The 18,631-nt window shown below is 38.6% G+C and overlaps 1 protein-coding gene across 3 annotated transcripts in view; it reads left to right on the top strand.

Moving 5' to 3' along the window:
- The window catches only part of LOC120777208 (collagen alpha-2(IX) chain), a 379,148-nt gene that overhangs the window by 280,333 nt on the left and 80,184 nt on the right, over window positions 1-18,631 (top strand). For all 3 annotated transcript variants that reach the window (XM_040108383.1, XM_040108384.1, XM_040108385.1), the window contains 2 exons: window positions 124-288; window positions 17,943-18,524. In XM_040108383.1, the coding sequence (XP_039964317.1) occupies window positions 124-288; window positions 17,943-18,524 (747 nt within the window). The remainder of the gene's footprint in view (window positions 1-123; window positions 289-17,942; window positions 18,525-18,631) is intronic.

Here is an 18,631-nt window from a genome sequence, read left to right on the forward strand (position 1 = left end):
CAACATATTCGAGCACCTGTTGTCTGTCCAAACTTTACTAATATATTTTTTCACATTTTTCTACTCTCCCCCCACACACACACACATCTGACATACCTGCCAAAAACAACACAACAAACGCAGGAATCCTTAATGGGCAATTCAATGCGTCCGATGCGCAGCTCTTCGCCGGGACCCAAGGGACCACCAGGTGATAAAGGTGATGCTGGTGCGGCGGGGGAACGTGGTCAGCAGGGTCAGAAAGGTGAACGTGGCGATCCGGGAATGACTGGCGAGAAAGGTGATAGGGTAAGTAGAATAATATATACTCACATTCATCCCTACTTAACCAATATGTGCGCTTGTGAATGAGTGAGTGATGAAGTGAACTAGACGTATGTATGTTGCAATAGAATTAGTGCGCTGTGTATATGTCTGAATTTGCGTGTATGTGGATATTAAAGTATAGATTGTTGAAACAATAAGCAATTCATTATACATATTTCAATAAATTTTTTAAATTCATATGTACTAGGGTGGGTCAAAAAAAAAAGAGTATATATATTTTTTTAATTTCCTTTAATTATTATTTTTTTCGTTGATGTCTGATGATGTTTCCGCTTTGTTATTCGAAAAATTACTTAGACCATTTCTGTAGAGCAGTGAATTTCCTACAAAACTTGGAGGTAAAAATTTGAAGTGATTACTTTTTCATTAATTCGATGTCACAAGAAAAACTTCCATTAAAATAATCAAGCCTTAACCCTTAGTATCTTTTAAAGAGCATTAATTTGCTACAAAATCTACAAAACGAGATGTTTCTTTAATAATTGGAAACGATATATCATTACTAAGAAAAAGAGAAAATTTCAAAACAGGGGACCTTCACGTTAAACTTAAAGCACATACTCGGAGAGATGTGTTTTGAGTTATCTGCAAACCTATTTTTTTAAATAAAAAAATTATTTCTTTTTTACCCACCCTAACATATACTAATTTTCTAGATACATATTAAGGAATGAGTAAAAATGTTTTCGAAACTTCAAATCTTTCTCATCGATTTGTTAGTTAATTAGCTTCAGTATTTGTCAAAGCCAATTTCTGAAGAATGATGGATAAATGACCTTGAAATATTCCAATCCATAACATTATTCTCGCCGGTTGTTAAATAAGATTTAGAGTTTTTCAAATTTATTTAACATTATTGGTACTTTTACTCAACAAAACTTTATATAAACATAGGTGGGTCAGTTTTGATCAAATTTTATATAAGAAATGGATAAAGTTCTCGATTATTTTTATTTCGAGTCAGTCAATTCGGTTTCTTACCTTTCCGAGACAGCAAACCTGTTCACGGTGATCTACATATATAAATCTTTCAATATATCTTTCCAATATATCTTCTGAGTGAAAACCCCATTATGTTCCAAAAACCATAAAATATCAAAGCTTAAAAAATGTGTCTATACAGCGTTGACTACACTTCAAATCAACTGTAATCGATCTTATACCGGTACGAATCTACAAATCTGGAAATTATGGTAAACCCTTAAAGGTCTCGATAACTTAAACTATATGTGTCCTATAAACAATTTTATTAAGAAACAGTCACCAGGTGTTAGTCGCATTATATTGACGTACCTTTTTTCGGCTTCTAATCAACTAGATCTGAAAAGAAGAAACGACTGGCGGGCTGTTATTAACTCGGCTATAACCGCGTAAGCAGTGTCTACGTCGGTTAAGAATAAGAGAAAGAAGATCTACTTCCCGTGTGAAAAGTCAACCGAAGGGGAACAACTGAGACAACTTGTGCTGTATTTATCAAATTGTACCTTATATATAATATTGCCTAAAAATATGATTAAATCTTGTTTTCTGATATGTATTACCTCTATTAGCACGGGAAATGGGGAAAGTAAACCACCATAACAGTTGTAGGTAGAGCTTTCCTAATGTGTATATTTAGCGAAGAATCATCATTTGCTTATAAATTGCAACTAAATCGCAGCAAAGCAAACATTTATTGCTCGTCGAATCATCATTTAATTTAAAATCGAAAAATTCAGCAAAATTTGTCATAAAACCGCTAGGTACGTGGTGCGTGGCAGAGAGCAATGCATAGCCTTAGCATTACGAGGGTTTCAGTTCAATAAATTGACCATAAATCAACACTTCCTGCAAAGCATATGAATATCTTTATAACAAAATGCGTTTCCAGGCGTGCTCTCATTGATATACTTATATACAAATATATACATATGTGTATGTTCCACATCCACACCGTTGTCCGTTGTTGAGTAAGCTTTTTCGCAAAGGTGAATCTTTCAACTTGCCAACGCAAAAGTAAGGGTTATTTCTCAGTTTCTCGGCAGCTGGAAAATAAAAATGTTATCACTTCAATAGCTGACTAGGAATAGTAAAACAGCTAGCGCAACGAAATCGAGCTAAACATCTGCTGCATCAGCTGCTTTTACTGTTGCTGCTTTCATGCTTTTTTCACAGCGCGTACGCGCTTCTATTCAATTTCACACTTAATTTGATAAGCGTTCTATACGTGTGTTACGCTTCACTAGCACCAGAAAGCAGCTTCTGCAGAAACTCACACCGCGCCCTAGTTTACAACCTATGCGCTGGCTCTTCACACATACGCACCGGTGTATATATGCAGTGTTGTTGCTGTGTGTAGATAGCAGTTCTGCCTTGAATGACGATTCGTTCTGCTACACTGCTCACCGGACACTTTAGTGATTTTTTCTGCCATCTCATGGCTGCGTAAGCGTTATCTCTGTGTTTGTGTGCAGGCATTTCAGGCTTCGCTGTTTGTCTGATTGCTACTTTCCTCTTCATTACCTGCTAATATTTTCTCTCCTGTTTGTTTTTTTTCTTCTACGGTTTGAGTGTTTGTTGTTGCGTATTTTCACATTTTCCGCGGTGTGGCCTTGTCGGTGCGAACTTTTCTCCGTCCTGCATGCATAATCACCCAATAAGCGTGTAAAAAGTTACTTTTCCGCCTGTCTTAGCTTGGCAGTAGCGGTGGCATAAAATCGTGTTGCCGGCAGAAAAAAACTGTACACCTAACTTTACGCATTCACTAAGTGGACTTATCGCTTTTATTTGCTTTCCCTGACTTTCATTTTCGTCTTGTGTAGTATTTTCCTTTTACTTTCACTTTTGCTCGGTCTCTCAGGCGCTTTAATAATTCCAAATAATATTTTTATGTCAAATAAAGGCAACGCCAGCATTTCTGGCATATAATATACTGTGTGAGCATGCAAATCGAAACAGGGTGTCATGACATAAAGCAACCTTGGTGAGATTAGAAGAGATTTGCTTTCTTCACAATGAATTTATAAATATTTGACAATAAGTTAATCATATCAGTCAAGAAGTAATATCTACGTAAAATAACGAAATTTAACAGGATATCCCATAACATAATATAACGTAACATAAAATAACTTGACTTAACTAAACTAAACCGGACATACCTTAAGATTTAAAACATTACAACTCAACTAAACCTAACATAATATATGAAACTTAACTTCACACAACCAAACTTATTTTATTTTATTTTAACTTACCTTACCTTAACTTAACTTAACTTAACTTAACTTAACTTAACTTAACTTAACTTAACTTAACTTAACTTAACTTGACTTGGCTTACCTTGACTTAATTTAATTTAACTTAGCTTAACTAAATCTGAAATAACACGCCATAACTTACTTAAAATAACATAACTTACCTAAACCTGAAATAACACGTCATAACTTAAGTTAACATAGCATAACTTAACCTTACATTGCATAACTTAACGTACAACATAACTAAACTAAACCTAACATAACATAACATAAGGTAACATAGTATAACTTAAAATTTTATTACCCAACACCCTGTACATTTGCACAAAAGTAAATCCATCTGCTCTTTACGTGTCAATGCGTCGTTTGTCTACGCCGCGGTACAAGTATACAAGTACATGCATGCATATGTATACAAGTGTTTGTGTGTATAAGTGTTCACCCACGTATTACTTCAATTATGTAGAGTGCGTGTGCTATTATCCCAATGCGCTTTTCATTTTAACTTTTACTGCCTTTTAACGTTTCGTTTACTTTGCTATTTTTGTATTATCTTGCTTTGCTGCTATTTTAGCAGCAGCTACATTTCTGGTTTAACTCGCCCTGTGCCGTATAACTGTCATTTTGTGGCCTAGTATTGTCTCACAACTGGCGCTGATTGCTGGCAGGTGTGCAGGCTTTTCACACGTTTTCTTTAAGGACACACGCAGTGTGTTTGCTGTTGTTGCCAGTTTCTTTTTGTTGTGACCTTATGCTGCAGATATTTCAGCGTGACGTATTTCTGCAACTTTTTGTTTGCGAAATATTTCCCCAGAAAGTAGAAATCGCTTTGCGCCAGCTTTGGCTTTGGCTTTGGCTGTCTGCCTTTGCCCTTGCTATTATCGCCTCTCTTGTGGTTAGCGCCAGTCATTGTGGCTCAAGCCAGGCGATGATAATCATTGCTGTTCTGCTCGCAACTGCCGCTAAATGGGCGTGTGTATGCAAGTGTGCGTGTGTTTTTGTGGGTGTATCCGCTAGCTACTCCGTTGTTTTTGCTCTACTTTGAGAAGTGTGTGCATAATATTTTTAATGTATTTTCACGCCTTCGTTCCATTTACAGTTTTCGTTCGTCTCTTTTTCTTTTTTGAACTTCTGTGTGCTCTAGGCTAAATATGTGTTTGGTAGTCACAATTACAGGCAAGTGCTGCTTTCTTATCAACAGAGCCATTTTTGCGCTGCCCACAGCTTGTAACTGCTGTTGTGTTGATAAAAATGCTTGCTCTCTTTGCGGTGTTCATAACTTTTTCTCGGGCTGCTCTCCTCCCACTAGTTATAACTGCCGTTTATTTATGTTTGTTGCGTTCTAAATATTCCAGCCCCTGACAGCTCCACTTCACTGTGGCGTTACAGACTAAGATTTATTTGACCTTTGTCACATTATTTATTTCAATTTTTTGCGAAAGTTGAAAGTTTAATTCGCTACTTTGTTTTATTGTATCGCTTTATCTGTTCTCATTTTTCCCTACGTAATAACGAGGGTTCTAGCAAAAAATTCCCAAATAAAGTGCGCATTAAGTTATTGTTCGTCGTTTACGCCTAACTTTGTTCAGCAGAATTGAAATTTAAATATTTTATTGCGTAAATTTGCAGGCACAAAACCGAACTTTGAGGGAGTGTCGACGATGCAGTTTTTAGTTGTTACTTGCCTACTAGGCGACATTTCATGATAATTTTATGTACACATAGAAATTCTTCTATCAAAACCAGTGAACTTATGACCATAACTTATAAATTAGAAATTAAAATGTTTCTAAGTGTTATTTTCGTTAAAGATATAAGAAATTAAGAATTACGTAAAGAAATGGTGCATAGTTACCACCTTAGCTTACAGCTGTGCTTAGAAAATAAATTTAGACAATTAGTCCCAATTTCCCACCATATACTATAACCAACACCAATCAAGCTTTTAAATTAGTATTGAGATCACAGAGCATGAACACCATAGATCAATGTTAGGAATAAAGAGAAAGCTAGTACTTTTGAGATAACCGGACAGCTTAATAAAATGTAGAGTTTATTCATTACTTCTTGCTTTCTTTAGCATTAGGTCTAGGTACTCTGACCAAAAGGTTGAGAATAAGCAAATGTAGAGATATTTCTTGATCTCCAACCGAAATTATCGGAATAAAACCTAGTGCTACCTCTCTGAGGTAGATAGTAAAATTAAAATGTATAAAAGAGGGGAACAAATTATCCACCTGTTCAATTAAGACGCTAAAGTCCAATTTCCGAAACATAAAAGTTGGAAATTATACTTCGAAATTTGACTTCCCATGCAATAGTAGATACCGAGGCGCCAAATTCTGCTAGAGAAAGAATTAGGTTTCTCAGCGTGAGACTTAGATCTATCAAACTTCAGTATAAGAACCTAGGATAGCACCAAATATCTTACTGATCTAGAATAAGCAATTGCGACTTTCCATCGGATGAAACTTTTAACGAAAGTTCTCGGCGAGACTTGCTTCGTGATAAAACAACTATACAAATATATGATGATATATAGCTATACATTGTGACAAAAACGTACCCGAAAATTGTAAATAAAACAAAAAATATTTAATTATTCACTACTATTTCATTTGTCGCCTTCGAAGTAATGCCCACCAGATAGAATACACTTATAGGAACGATTTTCGCAGTCGCCGAAACCCTTCTCATAAGCACGTTTTGGGACGACCTTCAGCTCCTTCAGCGATTTTTTTTATCTTTTCGATCTACTGAAAACGGGGTCCGTTCCGATGATTGTTAACTTGTTTACATGTCAAACTTCTAAATACATGTCTCTGCTGCAGTTATATGCTCTTCATGAATGTGGGATCGGAATTCGTAAGATCAAGAGATTAATTTACGGTACTCTTTTTGAAAAAAAAAATTCAGCTTTATCGGGACGAGTCGTGCAAGAACGCGTTTCATACCCAAAACAACCTCCAAAATCTTTCGAACGGACTCGGAACGGAGCGTCGAGCTCTCTTGTCATCTCTCTAATACTTGCCTCGATTTTCAAGCACCATATCCTTCACATTTTCATCAGTTTAAGAGGTCAAAGTTCGTCCAGAACGAAGCATGTCTTCAACGAACTCTCTTTTAAGGCTTTGTACCACTCGTAGGCTTGTGTTTTTGGTAAAACTGAATCACCTGAAACCTGCATTTCTCTTAGATATAATTTTTGAGACAATGATCGAAGGAATAAGTAATACCTCTATGCATCTATAGTAATCAAAAATTTTATTTGCTTTTGGATTTTACATAATTTTAAGCAAACGCTACACACCTGTTTCCGAAAATCGTTTTGGAGGTCTACCACGGGATCAAAGGAATTAAAAATTTTCAAAATGAATATCCGAAAATTAAAATTAGAAAAAAAGTGGTTCACTTTCAAGTCGATATAACCGTTTAAAGCTACCATTTCGGATAATGAGTTTCTCTCTTAGCTCGAACCCAAAATTGTTCAGTTCTTATCAATGGCTGATTTTTAAGCTCATTTGGGTACACTTAAATAACATAAAATGAAGCTCACTACAAGACACTTACTTATTAATGATGAATATTTTTTAACTCTCGGAATAGCTTTCAGCTTGAGCCAGAAAGTTTAATAAAATATGAATTTTTAGCTAGAGCTGACATTAAAATTTCAGTTACATAATTGAAGTTATTGGAAATTGAGCTAGTACATATAGAGTGACCTAATAATCGGAAAGGAAGAAAAAAATGGAAATTATTTCTGAGTCAAAAAGAGCTTTTCGTCGTTTGAATATTAAAAACCCTTGTTTCTCACTAAATTAAGTGTGTTGTTTAGACACTATAGATACTGACGAAATATTAGTTTGTCAAATATCTCCCTTCCGCTTTTTTGCACTTTATTCAATGCTTTATAAAAATTGTTACGGTGATCGGACTTAGATCAAATATGCACCGTTTCGTTCGATAATATGTTTCCATTTAGATGGCAACTTCATAATTCCCCCCTCGTAGAAGCCCCCCTCCTTATTTGCGAAGAACTCGGACAGCCACTTTTCACAAGCCTCTTTTGAGTTCAACTTTACACCAACAAGGGCGTTCGCCATGGACAGGAACACATGGTAAACTCTTGGCTCTATGTTTGGGCTTTATGGTGAATGCGATAAAACCTCCCATTCGAGCTCCCGTAGCTTCTGACGAGTCATCAACGAAGTGTGTGGTCTGGCGTTGTCCTGGTGGAACACTACACCCTTCCTGTTGGCCAATTCTGGACGCTTCTGGTCGATCACCGGCTTCAAGCGGTCCAGTTGTTCGCAGTGAATGGTAGAATTAAGCGTCCGGCCATATGGAAGCAGCTCATAGTGGATGATTCCCTTCCAATCCCACCAAACGCACAGCGAATCCTTCCTGGCCGTCATTTCGGGCTTGGTCACTGTTTGGGCCGATTCACCGGCCTTCTACCGCGACCGTTTTCGCTTGATATTGTCGTAAGTGATCCATTTTTAGTCACCAGTCACCATCCGCTTCAAAAATGGGTTGAGTTCGTTCGTTCGCACCCAAACATCAAGCTTTTTTGTGTATCCAGCCTTCTGCAGATGGTTTAAATAGTTTGGTGACTAACTCCCATCTTCTGCGCCATGTCACGAGATGCCACATGCCGGCCTAACTCGATGTTTCCCATGATTTGATCGGTATTCGTCGTCCCAGGTCTTCCGCCGGCTGCCTTATCCATGGTGTCGTTTTCACCCAATCTGAATCGCCGAAATCATTCCTCCGCAGTTCGAAGTGATATAGTACCATCCCCCAAAACACCATTAATCTCACGGAACGTTTCTCTAGCGGACTTGCCTTTAACGAAGGAAAACTTTAAAATAGCTCGAATTTCGGCGTTAGCGAACTCCATGTTTACACGTCTATAACTGTTGAACGCAATATCCAAACTAATCATGCATAGCGTCGTTTGTAGGTTATGTCAAGACCTTTCAAAGATGTATAGTATTGCCAGATACGAGCTCTTACATAGCCGCGAAATTCAAAAGACAAATGACGGAAGGGTATCTCCCTTTCGGTATCGTTAATTAACTGAAATAAATAAAATGTGTAGGAGATATGTCCCTTGCTGCTGCGATCCTAAGTAATTCTGTATCTTACTTTAAGGCTTAGTTAAAGCACTTTATAGGTTCTCGGGCGCGGCAGTTTTGTGGACGTGGCACTGATTACGCCAATTTTGGAACAAGTGTACCAAGTTTCATCAAGATATTTAAATCTAAAAATTCTGTCAAATAGGAAGACATTTTTTTGAATTGTCTAAGTTTTCTTTATATTAGTGGTTTATAACAAATGTAAAATTGGATTAATCATTGTCATGCTTGTATTGGCTCAAAAGGAGCTTATTCTGGAAACGATAAAAAGGATTTGTATCAAAATAAATGAAAATGTAATTTTTTAAATTTAATATTATGACATCTAACCAAGAGAAACACCGAGTAAACCTTTTAGCAATAATTCGTTGCCAGTACGTGTTTCCATTATACAAACTAATATCTACATGAAATAAGCATATGAATAAATATCAATAATGCACGAGAAAGCACACTTAAAGTGTTGCTAAACAATTCCAACCCTTTCTCCATTTTCGCTCACCGTCATTCGTCGGCTCTATAAATACGAACATAATTGACGTCTGGCGTTTAGCGAGCCTTCTCATGCATAAAGCAAAGTTGCCATATTACACATATCATTAGCATGAGGTCTACAACCAGCAAATGTGCCAGCAACGGATTGCCAGCAACAACAGCAACAATGCCAACAATAGGCATAGAGCGTTGTAAGAAAAGCCAAACATTTCAAAATAATTGACATTCATTTGTGCGCCTAAAGACCGCTGTAATAGGCAACATTAATGCAAAACTCATGTCAGTCGTTTACTAAAATTTCAGTGGAACAACAAATTTCGCGCACTTTTGCATATTTCATAGCGCATTTCATCAAACCGTCAGCGACGTCAATGTCGATTGCATTCACACACACACATACACTAGAAGCATATGTGCATGTGCTTGTGTAAGTGTACGCAAATAAACAAGACCCGAACTCGAGTCAAACAAATACATTCATAAAATGTTTACTGTTCTCCTGAATAGTTCGAGCGTGTGGATCTTAATGCCTTTTTGGTTTTGTTTTTGCTTTCTGTTTTTTCTTCGGTTTTGCTTTACGCTTTTGCTTTTTGTAAATAAAGTACTTAACGTGTGGCATTTTGAGCTGACTGACTGGCTGCGTGGCGGGTTGGTTGGCTGGTTGACAGCTCGAATGAGCGGCAGGCAGCGGCAGTCGGATTGGTTGAATGGCTCATAGACATGCCTGTCAGCACTTGGCGCGCAAAACTTTTATGAGTTTCCTCATAAATGCCAGCAGAGAGAGGAAGGGGGAAGTAGGGCCAACTCGGAGCGCATAGTGTGGCCGTTGCGAAAGTACTTGGGTCTGTCTGTCCGCCTGCAGCCGCATGTATGAGCGCATATTCCAAATACTTTATCTAGCCCGCGTGTTGCATGTTGAAGTGTGCATATGTTTTAGCTGTTGCACACTTCAGTGGCATACGCGCGCGCATATGTGCATAAATAAATATGAACAACATATACTAAATATATACAACAGCAAATTCATAAGTTTCGCAGCAAACGCAACAACACACACACACACACACAACCGCAGCCATGCAATTCGTCAAACTACGGCAATCGATTGCCAGCGAGCCAGACCTGCATTACAGTGCCTGCAACATGCACGTTGGTGTACCAACAGAACAACAACACCAAAACATCAGCACGCGGTTTGCAAGTCAGCAGAAAGCGCGCGGCGAGCGGCAGGCGGCAAATTCGCTTCATTGCCAACATTATAGTTTGCTCGTACCTTTTGGTTATGATTGTTGTAGTTGTTGTTGCAGTTTATAACCGCTGCAAATTGCAGGTCGTACTTGTTTTTGGTGTTGTTGTTGCCCGTTAGTATACATATTTTGATGGCAGTTGCATGTAAATTAAAATGGCAATCCAACATTGCCGGCTCGCGTAACGGTAATAACAAACGCACGCTCATACACACATTCAATTTTTAGCGAGCACACATACTCATAAATATGCAAGCACTACTACAATGACACACACATGTCACGCTCTCGTGCATTTATGTAGAAATTTGTTTGTTTTCCGGCTGGTGTCTGCTTTAGTCTGTGTATGTGCGTGTGTGCGTGTTCGCGCTCTTTGGCATGTTAGTGACAAGTTAGAAAATGACATTAAACTTTCGTCGAAAGTAACTAAACTTTAATTTACGGAAATTTGTTGCAAACTTTCCATTGGTGTGCTTTGAAAATGTTTTGCATACAGAAAAGTTACTCATACGCCATGACTGTTTTCGGTTAGTTGCTAACAAATTTCTTTTAATGCTTCGCTGCATATTCTGGTCAAATTACTTAGAGATAAAGCATAACTTTTACAGTTATGAACATATTAGCAGCGCATGTTGCATAGTGCTTTGGTGCTTTCGGGAATACATACAAATATATATATGCATACAATATGTTGGCGGCTTACTTTGTTGTAGTTATTAGTATAATATATGGTAGTAATAGGTATATTGAAGTAGTTTGATGCACATGTTCTTCATTTCTAAGTTGAATACTGACAGCAGAAGATGAAATGGTTGCGCAATATGTTTGGCAACTTTGTGAAAACGGACCATTAGTATATTGAGAACGCATACTTTACATAATTTCATAAGTATTTTTAGTCAAAGGACTTAGACTTAAACTCAAAGGTCTGCCAGATGCCTAGTATAAGATGACTTCTTCAAACTAATTACTCTTCAGGTTGTCAACAGTATTACACGGTTTTGTAAGCAAAATTTTAAAATGTCTGATCAAGTGAGACCCCGGTTGGTGCATTTCAATTACGTCAGTTTTTTTCTCAATATTGGAACAAACTTTTTCCAACATCCTTTATGGTTATGAAGTCAGTAAGGGTATGAGTGGTTAGTTGGATAGTAGATCGTAAAAGCGATGGCGAGTAGAGGTCGAAAAACGGATGTCTGACGTAGCTGAAAACTCTAAATTCTTAGATGTATCATTACTGTTGACGAGGAGTAGGTGTATGAATATGATGTCGAAACTGTCCAACAATCTATGAAATGTCACTTAAAAATGAGCTGAAACCAAAAAAAGAAGCAAAATGCGCTGAAGGCACTGAAGCCCATACCAGCCGAGACATAAAATAAGTGAAATTTGACTAAATGCTGCCATGATTATATTGACTCAACAGGAGCCTGTTGAAAAGCCAATAATAAAATATTAGAATATCTGAGAATGTAGGCTTTTTGTCAGTCCGGGTCATATTTGATCAGATGTATTTTTTTTTGCAGTTTCAGAGAGAGATTGCCGTCGAATAAACAAATTACTTCAGTGTAGATGTCAATGATACTTAATTTTTATTTTTTTTTTTTTGATATCGGGTACCAGATGTTTGATAATTTTAACAAGATAAGCGAACATAAAAACTAAGGCAATTGATTGCGTTTACGAGGAAGGAAATTCCCAATTTTTAATTTCGTTCCATAAAATCTAAAAGAGAGATATAGTATTATGTCAAGGTAAAGAGTTTTGCAAGAGCGTCCAATTACAAATAATTTTTTATCTGCTAAAACAGTTTTTATTTTTTTTTCATTTAGATGCCTAACTAAAGAAATTTAAGATCGTTTATATATTATTTAATATTTTTTTTGGAAGGGGTTGCCACTTGTAAAAAAATAAATTTTAATGAAGTTTATAAACAAACGGAATCAACAGAATCGACACCTTTTTTCTATATTTTTCATAATTGGGCATCGAATTATTTGTAAAGCCTCATCTGAAAAAAAGTTCCCACTAACGTTTGCAATATGGCTGTGACAGCCATAATTTCTCATCACTGCTCAATTTGCCAGAGTTAGCAAATCTGAACTGTCAGCTTCCCCTCACACTTTTACCGTTAACCACTGGCTGCTAGAATATCAGTTTGTCATAAATTTTTATCAACTGACTTGAGCAAATAAAAATCAAAGCGCAGCAACATTTACAAAGCTTCTCCGCACCGCCACATTCTCACCACACCCAGAGATTTACGTCACTTTGCTCACTCGTTGCGCTTTCCGCTGTCAATCATCGCACTGCTTGCCATTGTTTAACTCCTGGCTTTGCCATTAAAAACGATTTATGGTTTATTATTGCTTCTGCATTTTTGTTCTTGTCTTTTTGTTATAATTTCTTCTTTTTGTTCACCCTTTCGCCAATCATTTGTTATGATTTGTGTCAGTTTTCGTGTGTATTTATTTCTCTTTAAGCACTTGTGCTTCGAACAGTTGAAAAAAGTTTGCCGTTTTATGGCTCTTTGGGGTCACAACACATCGCGAGTGCTCCACTTGCCACACATACTCGTTCATCACTTGCAACACTTCGCTTTGCGCTCGTAAACTTTTTCTGCGGCACTTTCAAAGCAATTCAAACTCGATTCACTGCGTCACCTTTTCGATTTTTTTTGTGTGATATATTTCATTGCGTTTGTTTCGCTGTAATATATATATTTTCGATACTTAAAACTCCATCATTGCAATATACAAATTGCTCCCTTTTTATTTTGCGATTCTATTCCCCACGCGTTAGCGCTGAGTGATATTTATTTTATAACTATGAGCTAAAGCTGTGTAAATTTATATTGTGTTTAAGTGGCAATTCACTCGCGTTTCTTTTGTGATTTCAGCATGACTAAATAACGGTAAATATAGGGCAAACACATGAAAGTACTTGCAGCGGTATGAAAATAGAAAAAGGGGTGTGTAGCAACATCGGAATATATAAATATAAATGCTCCGTTAATCGATTGAGCGATTTATGAAGCAGTCAGTGGCGTTAGTTAGTTTTGGTATTGAGTATTTGTGCAAAATATAAATCGCACACTTGTACTTTCTGTAGCGCAATTCATCATTGTTACCACAGTTATAGTCATAGTTAAGCGCTCATAACACCTTTTTCTAGAGATATAATAAATATAGATATTCTGTACATTTCTGAATCAAGCGTTTGTTCCCAACATGCTATTTGTGAGTGCCGCTAATGATATGGCAACTTGAGTCTTAAAGTCAATTATGGATTAGTTTAAAATTGTTTAAATTTACGTTTAACATATTTTGAAAAAGGTGCTTAAACGGATGCGATTAATGTTCATTAACTGTGAATATATATTTATCTCAAATATGTATATCAATATGATAACTTATCAAGATAGTTGGGCTTATTATTGGAGTTCCATATTTTTTCTCAACAATCAAGAAATCTTTTTTTACACTCATTTCGGAATATTCTTTCAACTGTTATGCAAGTGCGTGTTGAGGTTTTCAAGGTAAAACAAGTAAGGAAGGGCTAAGTTCGGGTGTCACCGAACATTTTATACTCTCGCATGATAAAGTGATAATCGAGATTTCATTATCCGTCACTTACATATTTTTCAAATACCGTATTTGTGTAAAGTTTTATTCCGCTATCATCATTGGTTCCTTATGTACTATATATTATACAGAGAAGGCATCAGATGGAATTCAAAATAGCGTTCTATTGGAAGAAAGCGTGGTTGTGAACCGATTTCACCCATATTTCGCCCATGTCATCAGGGTGGTTAGAAAATATTATATACCGAATTTCCTTGAAATCGGTTGAGTAGTTCCTGAGATATGGTTTTTGGTCCATAAGTGGGCGACGCCAGGCCCATTTTCAATTTTTAAAAAAAGCCTGGTTGCAACTTCCTTCTGCCATTTCTACCGTAAAATTTAGTGTTTCTGACGTTTTTTGTTAGTCGGTTAACACACTTTTAGTGATTTTCAACATAACCTTTGAATGGGAGGTGGGCGTGGTTATTATCCGATTTTTTTTCATTTTTGAACTGTATATGGAAATGCCTGAAGAAAACGACTCTGTAGAGTTTGGTTGACATAGCTATAGTAGTTTCCGAGATATGTAGAAAAAACTTAGTAGGGGGCGGGGCCACGCCCACTTTTCCAAAATAATTACGTCTAAATATGCCGCTCCCTCATGCGATCCTTTGTGCCAAATTTCACTTTAATATCTTTATTTATGGCTTAGTTATGACACTTTATAGGTTTTCGGTTTCCGCCATTTTGGGGGCGTGGCAGTGGGCCGATTTTGCCCATCTTCGAACTTAGCCTTCTTATGGAGCCAAGAAATACGTGTACCAAGTTTCATCATGATATCTCAATTTTTACTCAAGTTACAGCTTGCACGGACGGACGGACGGACAGACAGACATCCGGATTTCAACTCTACTCGTCACCCTGATCACTTTGATATATATAACCCTATATCTGACTCTTTTAGTTTTAGGACTTACAAACAACCGTTATGTGAACAAAACTATAATACTCTCCTTAGCAACTTTGTTGCGAGAGTAAAAAAATCAGAATCGACACTCACCACCTCAAAGATTTCAAAGTTTCCTTTGACAGCACGAAAAGGAGCTGCCTTTATACCGCGATGTCTGAATCTGGTATCCCCGCAAAACTAATACGGCTGTGTAAACTGACGTTGAGCAACACCAAAAGCTCCGTCAAACGAGGTTTCAGACAAGGCGACTCGCTTTGGTAATAAATCGACGTTGCGAGATTTCGAGAGAAAAGTTGTGCGAAACATTTATGGTCCTTTGCTCGTTGGCCACGGCGAATATCGCATTTGATGGAACGATGAGTTGTATGAGATATACGACGACATTGACATAGTTCAGCGAAGTAAACGGAAGCGGCTGCACTGGCTAAGTCATGTTGTCCTAATGGACGAAAACACTCCAGCTCTGAAAGTATTTGACGCAGTATCCGCCGAGGGAAGCAGAGGAAGACCTCCAGTCCGTTGGAAGGACCAGGAAGAGAAAGACCTGGCTTCGCTTAGAATCTTCAACTGGCGCCACCATGCGAAAAGAAGAAACGACTGGCGCGCTGTTGTTAACTCGGCTATAACTGCGTAAGCGGTTTCTACGCCAGTGAAGAAGAAGATATGTATGTCATGTTGCAAGAACAGTTGGAAACTGTTTGAAAAAGAACGGATTATGAAATTCACGGGAAACTTAATACCGTCGCGGAAATCTAGTATAGAGTTCTGGATACAACAAGTGAGATAACTCACCACGGAAAAGAGGCAGCCATTATCTTAACTTAACTGAAAGCAACCTGTGCAGTGGACCCATACTCCAATATGGAAGTGTTCTGAGAGTAAAAATAGGTGGAAAAGTATTAACATTGTCTAGACTTTGAAAGACCTTAATGCAAAACGAGGGAAGTTCCCGCGGTTGTGTTAGATGAAGTAATTTCAGAGAGCGGATATACACCAAAGGTCAAATTGCATACCTCAACTTTCATCTAATATCACTTCTGTTCTGGACTTGGTCAATTAAAAAATGTTTCACAGACTGATTTGAACATAAAGAAGTAAAAACTGTAAACCAACAAGTCGATGAAACTATATATCAAATCGCTTTAAATATTTATTTACATATATATGACTGGTGTAACAAATTACAATCCCCAACAAAATCCATAACTATCTTTAACTTTCTCCTACAATCTATTGGAATTTTAAGTTAAAATATTATTTTCCATAATCAAATATTTTTGTAAACAGAGCCTTAAAAGTTAATAATAACCACAATCAAAGCATTTTATTTATTTTTTTTTTTTTCATTTTTTCATTACCGCTTAAATGCTAAACACCCCTTGGCATCCATGAAAGAATTAACAAATGCATTTTCACCTCAAACCTTTTACAAATTCAATTTAAATAGCTGGGGCTTACAATTCATTTGATGTCAACTGCCTGCCCAAGTCTATCAACACAGCTGCACTGCTCTAATAAATGAGCGCGCACCTGAGTCATTGCGTTGGGTAAATGGCGCTAAATACAAATATTGATATGATCGACGCTTACTTGTGTACAGCGAAAGCTGGCGAATATGCCCGTGTATGTGTGTGTGTGTGAAGGAATATGGCACACTTGCTATCGGATCACATGGTGGTGCTTAGAGGCGAAGGCGCAACTTCATCGCCAGCAGAACTGCTGCGTTGCCGAGTTGCCGCGTTCGTTATGTGGTTTATTAATAATTCATTAGGCGCTGATGTGAAGCCTTCAAAATCACCGATGCAAGCGACGATGTCAATGTCGGTAGGTCGATGGGTCGACGGGTCGATGGTTGGCTACACGAAAGTGTGTTAAAAAGTGGCACGGATATGTGTGCACTATTTTATTGCTATCGTTCTTGTTGTAGTTATAGGCAGATTCATGCGCTGGTGTGGTGAGCAAATGAACCACAGTTACAAGGGGCGTAAAACAAGCCAAACAAGCTTTCAACTTGGTCAACGGATCATAGGATGGATGGAGTGATGCATAGCTGACGAGCGTCTACTACCTTCGTATGCATACCCACACATACATATACACTTTCGAACATAGGGAGTGTGCACGCCAACATGCCAGCGCATGTATGTGTGTATATGCGTGCATATAAATGAGTTGGCAAGAGCGTGTGAGGATTTATGGCAACTCATTTTGAATCATGACGCTTGGCTGTTGTGCTACACTGCCACTACCTCAACCCATCCGCCCTATACTCAGCAGGCGGCACTCTAAGTGCTCCGCTTGGCTGTTCGTGTGCTCATATATGCAGATTCCAGCACAACTGCCGTACGTGTAGCTGTGTGCGTGTGATTTTTTCGAGTGAATGTGTGCGGATGATGAAATTTTTTATTGCTGGAAAAAATGTATGACTTTCTTTGGCGTTCGTGCACGCTGCTCGTCGCTCGCCGTGCCCCTGCAATTTGAGCATAAATTTATTTGTGTTATATCCTGGCCGAGGCGGCGTGTTTGGGATGATTTGATTTAAGCAAGTGGAAAATTGAATTTGAAAATTAGGTTACAGCGCAATTTACGCACACCGGTGCGGAAGCAGGGGTGTATGCGCGATTGTGGCTATTCTGGCGCTGAAGTCTAGGGTCAAGTATGTGTGTTTTGTTGCATTATGAATGAGTGTGTGTGTGTGCGTGAAGTTAAGTGAGCACAATAACACATTTCAAAAGCAGCGATTTGCATCAGTGTTAGGCTGATTAGTATGTGTGAGTGACAGCTGTGTTGCTTTTATGTGGCCATCAGTTTGTGGAAGCCCACTTTTATTTGTTTTGAACCTGAGCGGCAAATTAAAATATCATTATGCATGAAAATATGAACGCAGAAAACAATAATTAAATCTCTTGTTGTAATTACGTAATGATATTGGTAATAACACATTTACGATTTTCCACTTCCAGGGTCACCCGGGCGTACATGGCGGTAGTGGCCAAAAAGGCGAACCAGGCCAACCCGGTGTGCCGGGCATGGCTGGAGCACCCGGTGCACCTGGTCTCAAAGGTGATCGTGGTCTGCCCGGTGAATTGGGTCCCATCGGACCACCCGGTCCACCAGGTGAAGTTATTTATGCAGACAATTCGTTGAATGGCACATCGAGCAGCGCGGCGGGCGGACAATGTCAGTGTCCGGCGGGTCCACCTGGACCGCCGGGTGCACGCGGCCCGCAGGGCTATGAGGGGCCACCCGGTTTGAACGGCGAGCCTGGTCCAGCTGGGTCGAACGGTTTGACCGGCCTGCCTGGCTCCAAAGGTGAGAAGGGCGAAAAAGGTGTGCGGGGCCTGAGCGGCCCGAAAGGCGATCGCGGACCCGAAGGACCGCCAGGGCAGGCCTTTTTCGCTGGCGGTTACGAAGGCATGGCTATGAACGGCACCAAGGGGGAGAAGGGAGAGAAGGGTATGCGCGGACGACGCGGCAAACCGGGCCAAGCTGGACCGATCGGACCGCCGGGCAAACCTGGTCCGATGGGCGATATTGGACACTCGGTGAGTTAAAATGAAAATACATCCATAAGCCTTATTATTTTCCCCAATCATTTTGGTTTTGAGAACGGTACTCCATTAAACATATTCGATTGAGCGCAAAGCTTTCG

The sequence above is a fragment of the Bactrocera tryoni genome, chromosome 5 (genome assembly GCF_016617805.1).
Source record: "Bactrocera tryoni isolate S06 chromosome 5, CSIRO_BtryS06_freeze2, whole genome shotgun sequence".
NCBI lineage: Eukaryota > Metazoa > Arthropoda > Insecta > Diptera > Tephritidae > Bactrocera > Bactrocera tryoni.